The 11,099-nt window shown below is 35.6% G+C and overlaps 1 protein-coding gene across 1 annotated transcript; it reads right to left on the reverse strand.

Annotated features, from left to right (window-relative positions):
• Nucleotides 1-273: 273 nt before the first annotated feature.
• On the reverse strand, nucleotides 274-10,605 carry hao1 (hydroxyacid oxidase (glycolate oxidase) 1). The gene is made up of 8 exons (XM_056767784.1): nucleotides 10,402-10,605; nucleotides 7,692-7,843; nucleotides 6,175-6,430; nucleotides 4,849-5,024; nucleotides 3,337-3,428; nucleotides 911-1,069; nucleotides 568-637; nucleotides 274-464 (listed from the first exon to the last, which is right to left on the reverse strand). The coding sequence occupies exons 1-8, from the start codon at nucleotides 10,536-10,538 to the stop codon at nucleotides 397-399; spliced, it is 1,110 nt and encodes a 369-aa protein (XP_056623762.1). The 5' UTR covers nucleotides 10,539-10,605; the 3' UTR covers nucleotides 274-396.
• Between the last annotated feature and the right edge of the window lie 494 nt (nucleotides 10,606-11,099).

An 11,099-nucleotide genomic window follows, 5' to 3' on the forward strand; every position in this document is an offset into this window, starting at 1 on the left:
TGACGTTTGTATGTCGCCTTCCAGAAGGGCCCTTCATAGGGCGATGTATCCCATTTGGAACGCAACGAAAGACGCTAAGACAAATTCATCAAATTAGATGGGACATAAAATGATCGACGGGTGAAACACGACAGCTGGAAACATGTCACAAACACTGAGGGAAAAGTCACAGAACTGAATTGGATTACCGAACACGACATGCTTCTAATAAACAGGAAGAATCACCGCCGTCTTCCTCTGTCGGTCTGTGCAAACTAGAAACTGTGAAAACAGTTACATTTTCACATGCATTTATTCACACTTATGCATGAATTACGGAGTCTAAGAAGGTCAGGTCATCGCTGGGTTTATTTGAGTAACACGGTTCAAGTATTTGCAGACATGCAGCAGTTTCTTTCAGATCTTTGAAATGAGCGCAGATCTCCTCACAAGAGATCCATCGACTTCATTCAATGAACGACACCCTGACATGAAGAGAAAACAGATTACTACTGTATTAAATATCTCACCCAAAATTGTTCTAACTGTAAATTATGATTTGATTAAGGAAAAATGCTGAAGGTTTACCTGTGAGGGCCAGCGCTCGGTGAAGTTCTTCTCTCAGTAACTCAAGCACATTACTGACACCTTTATCAGCCTGAAGACATGAGGAAGACATCACTCATTCTGTATTTGTAGTAATGTATAACAACAGCAAAGCGTTGAAAACATTGCATTAACACGACTGGAGAATTGTGAACCAAAGCAACTAAATTGTTCTAGTTTCTTTTAGACATACTTAGATTTTTGCACAATATTTTATCTACAAGGATCTTAGCGTGAGCTTCTTACGAATAAAATGTTTTTTATTGCTTAAAATCATGCAAAGTGTTTGAGTCCATTGAGTGAATCCATGTTTTCTGTGTCTCACCTCACAGGCCAGCGCCCACAGGATGGGTCGCCCTACAAACACAGCTTTGGCCCCCAGCGCCAGAGCTTTCAGCACGTCTGTACCCGTACGCACGCCTCCGTCCAGAAAGACCTCCACCTTCCCCTCCACGGCCTCCACGATCTCAGGCAAGACTTCAATCTACACACACATAGGTTTTGGAAAAAAATATATAATTTTTTTTTAGTATACATTGAAATCTCGACTTTTGTTTGTGGAGTTTCGTGTACATCACGTAAAAAGTGAGTCTTGGTTTTTTGAAAGACGAGAAACACCATCTTTGTGTCTTTACCGCTGATTTATAATAGAGAACTGCATTGTGCATGATGTCATAATATTGATGCCATTTTGCTATTCTTACATGCATCATATTTCAATGAGAAAACACCATCACTGTGCTCAGGGGCGGACTGGGAGTAAAAAGTGGCCCTGGACTTTTTCGGCAGGAGCGGCCAACAAAACCCAGCGTGTAACACAACATAACACAACAACGCACTGATACACAAACCATTCAATAGCACTTCAATTCATGAATAAAACTTTCATGCCTCCTTGCAAAGTCAATAAAACATTAAACCGTTAGGCCTGTACAGTCTTAGGAACAAATAGAAATCTAAATGACATAAAAGCCTGCCTAAACATAGGGTCATGTATTTAACCTGACCATGACATGGTGTGACCAGACTTTGCTAACAAATATTGTTTAAATCACCTATAAAGTCCAAAATCAACATTATACATCTCTTAAAAAGTTAGCGTTTAGGATTTATAAATCAAAAGAGAAAACATTGACTCTTAATAAGTAAGTAGCTTACTTAAAAGCTTAATAAAAAAACTTAATACGTTTTAAATACAAATTTGACCAAAAAATGAAAAGTCATTTTGTTACCTGTGATGATAGTTCCACAGTCTATTGAATTCTTCCAGGCTAATAAGATGAACCACATACACACAGTCATATCTTATGGCTCATATGCTATAATCGTATCTGTTTCTTTCAGTGTGTTTTCAGACATGTCAACTGGAACACACGTCTTAGATTATTAGATTTAAAAAAATCCAAGTTTTTAACAGCAAAACTCACAAAAGGGAATCGTTTTCACCTCTAAATCATACCATTTAACATTTTTATTGTAAAACCGTTGGCTTTGTTATGTTTACCTTCCTAGATCTCACTAACCGCTCATCATTAAAACTGAATCACCAAGCTGCAGTTTGCTGATGTTAAGCGCCTGCCTACCAACAGTAAATTCTGCCTCCTTCAATTTGATTGGCTGAAAGGTCAGTCTGTATTCTACTCGGTCTCTGTAATTTGATTGGCAAGAATTCCAAATTCTGTTTATTTGATTTGGTTGATCATTTGACATTGATGAGCGCTTGTTACTGCTGCTGCGTTTAACCTCTGGGACTCAGAAATCACAACAGCTATTAAAAAAAGTGAGCGAATGTTTATTTTTATTATTTCTTCATATTTTCTTTATATATTTATTTATAAAACTCCTATGCGCTGTCGGCCTGGAAAAACAATTGATTTTTTACTCTGACCGGGCCACATTTTTAAAAAAAATCCCATCTATGACTGTGCTGAAATCTAAATACCTGATGTTTTTAGGAGAAGGTTTTGGCTTCTGGTGACTTGAATTTCTGCTGTTTAGTGTTCTATGTGCACTCCAGTTAGTTAGAGATCAGTGGCCCGTTGCAGAAAGGAGGTTTAGTGAAAATTCGGAGTATATTAACCCTGAAATGATGGAAACTCTGGGTTCATACTCAGAGTCAGTAACCATGGTGACTTACTCCGTGAAACTAACCTGGTCAGTAGCAAGTTTTCTTTGATAAACCCAAAGTTTCATTCCATCTCCTCCCCCTTTTAAAGTGCAAGTAGTGTACATCATTCATTCAAGAATAACAAAATGAATAAATATAGACATAAATTCAGAAATTAAGTGATAAAGGTAATAAACAATTAATTTAGACGTTTAGCCAATCCTCGCTCGAACCGAGAGTCTGACACCCTGACAAGTGTCCTATACACCATGACATCTCACACTCATCCCTATAGGCCTGAGAACATGATCATGTTTTATTGTTTCTGTTTTATTTCTGTAAGTAAGCTGCTCTGAAACCAAAAACTCACATCTCTCTGTAAATGAACTCGGAGTTCACATTTGAACTGGGTGTTGGTTGAACCTCCTTATTGAAACGGGCCCCAGTTGGGTTTACTCAGAAGCATTTTCACACCACATCAGATGTTCAGTTTGGACCACTAAAGCTGTAGTTTTCACCAAAAGCCAAAACCTTTGTTCATTCTCCACGTGGGTAAACCAGCAGCTGTATTTCAAAGTGTCAGAAATCAAGTTTCAAGAGAGCAGAAAATATATTAAAAAGAAGATTTCTTCAGGAATACTTACAGTGGCTGGAACTCCATCCAGTTGTCTTGCTCCGTGGTTTGACACAAGTATTCCATCCACACCATATTTCACAGCTTCTCTGGCATCTTCAGCTGGAGAAACGTTCACCACAAGAACACCGTGACATTCAGAGGCGTTTCGCATATTCTCACTCAATAGTCCATTTGAGATGTGATTTAAAGCCACTGATGCACAAAATAAAACTTTGAGGAAACATGTCGAGCTCGGGCATAAATGTGGTCGGTATGTTCAAGTTGCTTTTATTTAAAGAATCAGTCATTTCTATAGAGATGGAGAGAGTTTAAAGATAAAAGCTTATCTCAGGACACCATAAGAACAGCGATGTTTCTCGACATTTCTAAGATTAACCTCACTCTTTCCTCCCGAGAGATAAATGACACTTTATCTTTCAGTTATCACCTCCCTGTTGACAGATGCTCTGGATTTACGCTTTGTTTTCATTACATTATGCAAATGTGTCGTTCTGTATCAGGAGAAACATTCCTGGATAGACGTGAACACCAGAGAGAAGTTTAAGGGGGTATACATCATTCATATGTTGATACTGTTTTTTGCATGTTTATTTTTGTTTCGTTTTTAGCAATTTTATAACTTATTTTATAGTGCTTTATAAAGTTTTAATTATATATATATGTATATATGTATATATTTATATTATATATTATTTTAAATATATTTGTATTTTTACAGTGCTTTAAGTTTTATTTGTATATTATTTTAAATATATTTGTATTATTACAATGCTTTATTTAGATTGATATTTTATACTATATATTATTTTAAATAAATTTTAATTTTTATAGTGCCTTATTAAGTTTTATTTTATATATATATATATATATATATATATATATTTATATTATATATTATTTTAAATATATATTTTATAGTGCCTTATTAAGTTTTATATATATATATATATATATATATATATTTTATGTTATTTTAAATATATTTATATATTTTTAGTGCTTTATTAAGTTTTATTTTAAATATATATATATATATATATATATATATATATATACATATATATTACATTTTATTGTAAATAATTTTATTTTTATATATATATATATATATTATTATATTTATTTGATGTTTTAGTTTTAATTAGTTTTTCATTTATCGTCAGTTAATAGTTGTAGTGCCTTAATTTATACATATTTAAAAAAAACATATATTTTAATTTAATTAGGGTTTTCAGATAATATTTAGGTCTATATTTTAAATGGTTTCTATTAATAGGAATATTTAACAGTTTTAGTTTAGGTCAACTATAATAACCCTGCGCACAGCATTTTTGGTTGCATTTTTTGAAAGACATCCGTTTTTTAAAACATACCCAAATTATAGTCCGATGCAACATTCCATGGAATAAGAATTTGTTATAGATTATTACACATGAGATTATGATGCTGTTTTGGTCATCATTAACAGGTGCGGCAGTCACAGTCTCGTCCAATCACAAAACACTAACAGATCTCTCACCTCTCAAAATCCCTTTGAGCACCACGGGCAGAGAGGTGATGGACTTGAGCCAAGCGATGTCATCCCATTTCACTGTGGGATCTATAGACTGAGCCACGTAGACCGCCAGGCCGCTGTCCTTCCCGTAACCCTCTTTTGAGGAGAACGCTAAATCCGGCGAGTCGAAGTTGGCCAATCTGGGAAAAAAGAAAGTGCAAAATGGAATTAGTCCTGTGAGTGTTGTTTTTGGTCAGTGTATGAAAGCTAAACCGGGGTTTAATCCAAACACCACAGGTCAATCTCAATGGCACCTTGTTGCCGCCGGTGGGCTTTGATTTGTGAAGCCGAGCTGAAGGTCTTCAGGAGGGTTGACGTGAAGTTCACCTCGCGTGAAAAAACACTTTTTTAGGTTTCTGATTGGCCTAATTCACCTGGTGGGACGCGGAGCAGGAAGACTTGACTTTCATGAAGGGATTTAATAGTTGTGACGCTGTTGGCGTATCTACTGAAGTGCTGATAGCTGAATGATTCCTCACATTAAACGAGTAACGTTGAGTGAAGTTAATCCACACCAGCTGTGTGAGCTACTGTACACATTACACAACGTTTACATTAATAGAGTTTAACTTTCAACAAACGATTTAAAAATCTCTCTGTGAATAGAGGTAAATCAAATAAAAATAGTTGTTGGTTTTATCACTCCACCTATCTTGATTGTTTTAATAAAAAATATTGTTTATAATGTTAGTATTGTAGATGGGATATATTCCCATATTCTGAAGAAATGTAAGCGGTTCATAGACAATCAACAATACCTCTGAATCTTTGCTATGGCATTACTATGCAGTTGTGGTTTGCTGTGGTTGCTGAGGTGTTCTGGCTGATGGAAGGTCATTATCAGGTGGTTGCTATGCAGTTGCTATATAGCTTTGAGTGATTTCTATTGTGTCACTGTGTGGTTGCTAAGGTGTTCTGGGGATGGTAGGCAATGTTAGGTGGTTGCTATGCAGTTGTGGTTGGCTGTTAATGCGGTTGCTAAGGTGTTCTGGCTGATGGTAGTGCATTGTCAGGTGGTTGCTATGGAGTTGCTTTATTGCGTTGCGTGGTTTCTATTGTGTCGCTATGTGGTTGCTAAGGTGCCCTAGGTATGTATGCAATGGTAGATGGAATTGCTAGGTTTTCTGAAATGTTATCAAATGAGAAAGAAATCAAGATGCTGCAGATGAAGTATAACAATCAGACCTGTCTGTTTATATTCTAGAATCTACTCTGTGCTCATGAGCACACACACACACACACACACACACACACTAAAGTGTGCTCTTGTGTTCCTCTTTCAGCATTTACCTCAAATGAGAGGGCAGCTTAAATCGGTTGCGCACGTCATCCCGTCTCCTGCCAAGATAAGGTGTGTCCACAGTGACAAAGATACCCTTATACCCGGCGTCTTCAGCCCTCCTGACCAGAGACTGAGTCAGCGTTCGGTCTTTATAAATGTACAGCTGCATCCAGCGCACGCCTCCGGGTGCCGCCTCTGCCACTTCCTCTATGGTGGAGGTGGACCACGAGCTCAACATCATCCCCGTGTCACACGACACACAGCCTACACACACACACACACACAGACACACACAGACGGACACACGTCAGGACAACTGACTGAAGAGGGCTGTGGTGTTAGTGGTCTATGAGCCGTCACCAGTGAGGGTTAATATATAAAGTCAAAATCTTTCCTCTGGTGCATTCTCATCATGCATGAACACAAACCCTCTTCTTCTGTGGCTGCTTGTGGTTGTCTGTCAGGTCACCACCGAACAAACACTGTATTGCTTTATTTGAAGCTTTATTCAAAAAATTGTGATATCGAAATTTTGTGAAAGCAAACAAAAATTTCAACTGAATTAAAGAGCAAACCCCTCGACTGCAAACAGTGAATTTCTAACTCAGTCTTGTGTCTTGTTTTCTAATACAAAAAGTCTCAAATAAAGAGCCACAGTATGATATTAAAGGGACAGTTCACTCAAAAGAAAAGATTCGGTCATGATTAACTCACCTTCAAGTTGTTTCAAATCTGTAAAAATTTGATAATTGATGAACACAGAGAAAGATTTTTGAAAGAATGCTTGTTAACAAACAGTTCCTGGACCCTATTGACTCCCATAATAGTAAACATTGATTTATGGATTTCTTTGTGCTGTTGCACACAAAATAAGAAATTTTGAAGAATGTAGGACAGTAAACAGTTCTGGGGCACTTTTGACAACCAATATATATTTACTACTATGGGAGTCAATGGGGTCCAGGAACTGTTTGGTTATGTGCATTCTTTCAAATATCTTTCTATGTGTTCATCAGAACAAAGACATTTATACACAATTGGAACAACTGGAAGGTGAGTAAATGATGACAGAACTTTTATTTTCGGCTGAACTGTTCCTATAAGTTTTGTTTTGTGAAGAAAATGATGAAAAGCAAGAGAGTTAATGCTTAAAACAAGACGAAATATCTACCAGTGAGGTAAGACAAATAATCAATCAAGCTTCTCAAGTCAATGTATTGATTCAAAAGTTAAATTAACATTTCATTTTATTTCAGTCCATTAAATCATTCAAAATCAGAATAAAAACTTTATCATGCTGACTTTCTACCAAACCTTTAATAGTTTGATATATATTGCTTTATGTTGAGTTTCAGGAACACAAGTACAGTGTTACTACAGTCAAGTTGATTCGCAGAAAGTAAGTTTTGTCGGGGGATATTGACGTGTGAACAGAGGGGTTTGTGTAGCAGACACACAGCTCCACCATGTGGTTGTTTGTAGTAATGCTGAGTGTATTAAAGAGCTGATGTGATGTGTGTCTGACCTCTCGCTGTGGCCGTTTCTCCATCAGGATGAGACATCTTCTGCATGGCTGTAGCTGCCACACAGATGGGCATACTGACTCTCTGACCCAACACTGTAGTGGACATGTCCACCGAGGACACATCTCTGAGAACACGAGGGTAAATACACAATCTACAGGACACAGAGAGAGTGACACAAACTCAACATTAAAACTGATGCTTTATACTTCATGCTCAGTAGAACTGTGAGTGTCACGTGTTCTTATGATGTGTGGGGTGAGGAGGAATATGCTGTTTATTAATACAGATATGATGAAACAATTTTAAACTAAAACGATTTAATACAATCAAATATTCAGTATAAGGTTAAAAAATAAACTATTATATGTTTGAATCTTTTTGAAAGTTTTGACAGCTTTTAAAGAAATATGACAAGAGGTCTTCCATGAAAACAAGTGTGTGTGTAACAAGCCCCTAGACAACTTTTAGCTAGACAACTTTTTATAATGTTAGGGGTTGGCTGACAGTAACTTTTGTAAATGAAAGTGTAAAACCTGAAACAACGTCACATTTGCACATTTCTCATAAATAAATGTACATGTATATGTATGCGTATTTAACATTATTCATCAGGATCATTTTCTTCTTCTACTGGCTTGTTTTGGTTGTGTGGGGTTCATCCACACACCCACACAAATGCTCAAGGCCAAGAATAACACATAATTATAACTCGCCATAACTGACCCTGTTTAACCCGAGATAGAGAGAGAGAGAGAGAGAGAGAGAGAGAGAGAGAGACACAGAGAAGAGAGAGAGAGAGACAGAGAGAAAGAGAGAGACAAACAGAGAGAGAGAGAGAGAGAGAGAGAGACAGAGAAGAGAGAGAGAGAGACAGAGAGAAAGAGAGAGAGAAACAGAGAGAGAGAGAGAGAGACAGAGAGAGAGAGAGAGAGAAACAGAGAGAGAGAGAGAGAGAGAGACAGAGAGAGAGAGAGAGAGAGACAGAGAGAGAGAGAGAGAGAAACAGAGAGAGAGAGAGAGAGAGACATTTAGAAATAAGGTTAGGTAACATTTAGTAAAGTGTTATTCTTGTCACTATAGTGATGTTGATGTGAAACTGACACCCTTACATGTTTTATATTATTTACATTTATTTTATGACTTTACTACTGATGCATTTCTCACACACACTTTTCCATATTAAAAAAGTCTCCAGAGGGTTTCTAGAGTTTGATGAATATCATCAGGCCGGGGTTAGTTGTCCCGTGCAGTGTTGGTGTAACTAGTTATTAAATAATTAGTTACTGTAATTAAATTACTTTCCACTTGAAAAAGTAAAGTACTGTTATTTTTCTGTAATTTAATAACAGTTACTTCTGATGTAATTCAACTAAATACTTTGTATTATGTATGTGTGCGCAATAGTGGAATTGACATCAAAATTCAAAGTCTAACTTTAAAATCTGTGCTTCAATATACAAATCTCAAATTTGTTTACTATGGTCAGTTAATAAACTATTTTCTGTAGTTTTTTTATGATTTCTTTGAATGTATTAAATAAGCTGTTTCATGTTTGAATCACTGAACTAATCTAAGGTTGATGTAGGATAAAGAAAGTCATTAGTAATAAGTCATTAAATACTTTTGGAGAGAGTCATTTGTACAGTAATTTAATTACACTATTGAATATGTAACTAGTAACTAGTAATTCATTACTTTTTCAGAGGAACTTACTCAACAGTGGTCACATGGGCTGAATCTCTAACTGTTATGTTTTGATAAATGACGTTAGTTTTATATTTATATTGAAAGAAGAATAATAGGTTAAATATTCTATTATAATCATGTTTTTGTAGTACCTGCTGTGTAAACAGTAATGTATCTATAGTTAACTATACTGAAGGGACATTTTATCTGAAAGGTTGAATTGTGTCCTCAACACACAACATTTCTCATGTATGTTAAACCGGTTACACTTTACAATAAGGTTGAATTTGTTAACATCAGTTATGGCTAACATAAAGTAACAATATTGTTTTCAGCATTTATTCATTTGTTTTAATGTTGATGGCAATACAATTAGCTACAGTGTTTGATATTCTTTCAAATGTATCTGGTGAAATGAACATGAATTAAGATGTATGCATATGTATGGTTATATTGTTAGGAAATTGTTTGTTCATGTTAACTAATGCATAAACTAATGTTAATAAACACAACTCTTTTTTAAAGTCTTACCATTAAAACTACGCTTAGCATAGTTTTTTGTGCATTTTTAGTATTAATTTATGCAAATGTATGTTATTTTCTTTTCTTGTGGCTCAATGTTAGCAGCGCAAAAGTTTGTGGGTTTCATTCCCACCAAACTGACAAAACACTTATATTTTTCTATTAATATTGTTTATTTAATTAATTAATTCTAATTCATATTTTTATTTTTTTGTAAAAAACATCTAAACTGAGCAAAATTGTCTGTTTTTGTATTTCAAGAGAAAATGTATTCCTAAAATTAGAGTTTTTTGCAAACATGCCCCATTAGTATTTAATGAACTCTATATTTGTTCTTTCTTAGTGATCTTGTTTTATTTATTTCCAAGATCATGTTGATTACTTTTTTCCTGTTTTCATTGAATTTTAAAAGTGTCTTTTAATCTAAAAGCAGATGATGTCTTTTACATGTCTGTCAGTGTGAAAACTGCTTTATTTGAATGTGTGTGTGCTGTCACATACCTCGAGAAGGCCGTTATATTATCACGTAGAGTTTGCTGCTCATCTGCTCCTGATGAATAATAGTCAAAGACTGACTTTGGTAAAAGTTTTTTGGCCTGAAGCTCATAATCACTAACACACACAAGCTTGTCAGACATTTTCCACGAATGTTCCTCTAAAAAAACGTCTGTCTGTCAGATTTCACGAGGATCAGAGAGAGAGACTTCTATAAATAATTAACTCTCTGAAGTTTTTAAACTAATGTTTATCTGGCCACGGTTCGTTGCCCCTGAAAACCTCTATAGCTGTAGGGCTTTTCTTCTGCTTGTTTACGGCTCTTATATGTGAAACAATGTACACAGAACACAGAGCAAAAATCTATATAGTCAATAAACTTAAAACATTTCATCCCAATAATCAAGATTAAATCAACATTGTTTTTGTTTTTGCACTTTATTTTGTGTAAATGTTAAATGTAAAATGTAAAAAGTTGTCACTGGGGCGGTACCTATTTAAATACTTCACTTTTCACCTAAAGAGTCCATACAAGTACCTCAAAGGTAGGGCTGTTCAATCAATCGAAAATGAACCGTAATCTTCAATTTAGGCAAAATAATGGGAGGTAACACGATTATCGTGCAGTGATCCTCTCTTTTCCTGTGGTATAAATCCACAGTGCACCCATTACGTCACGAACATGCTAATTAAGGGATTTTATA

This window comes from Triplophysa dalaica, chromosome 15 (genome assembly GCF_015846415.1).
Source record: "Triplophysa dalaica isolate WHDGS20190420 chromosome 15, ASM1584641v1, whole genome shotgun sequence".
In the NCBI taxonomy this organism is placed as follows: domain Eukaryota; kingdom Metazoa; phylum Chordata; class Actinopteri; order Cypriniformes; family Nemacheilidae; genus Triplophysa; species Triplophysa dalaica.

Bases quoted from the DNA above. Each gene is read 5' to 3' on its own strand.
- hao1 (XM_056767784.1), bottom strand. From the start codon at position 10,538: ATGTCTGACAAGCTTGTGTGTGTTAGTGATTATGAGCTTCAGGCCAAA. The intron at 7,844-10,401 runs GTATGTGACAGC...TGTGTCCTGTAG, and splicing joins AATATAACGGCCTTCTCGAG to ATTGTGTATTTACCCTCGTG. The intron at 1,070-3,336 runs GTAAGTATTCCT...ATGTGTGTGTAG, and splicing joins TGGATGGAGTTCCAGCCACT to ATTGAAGTCTTGCCTGAGAT.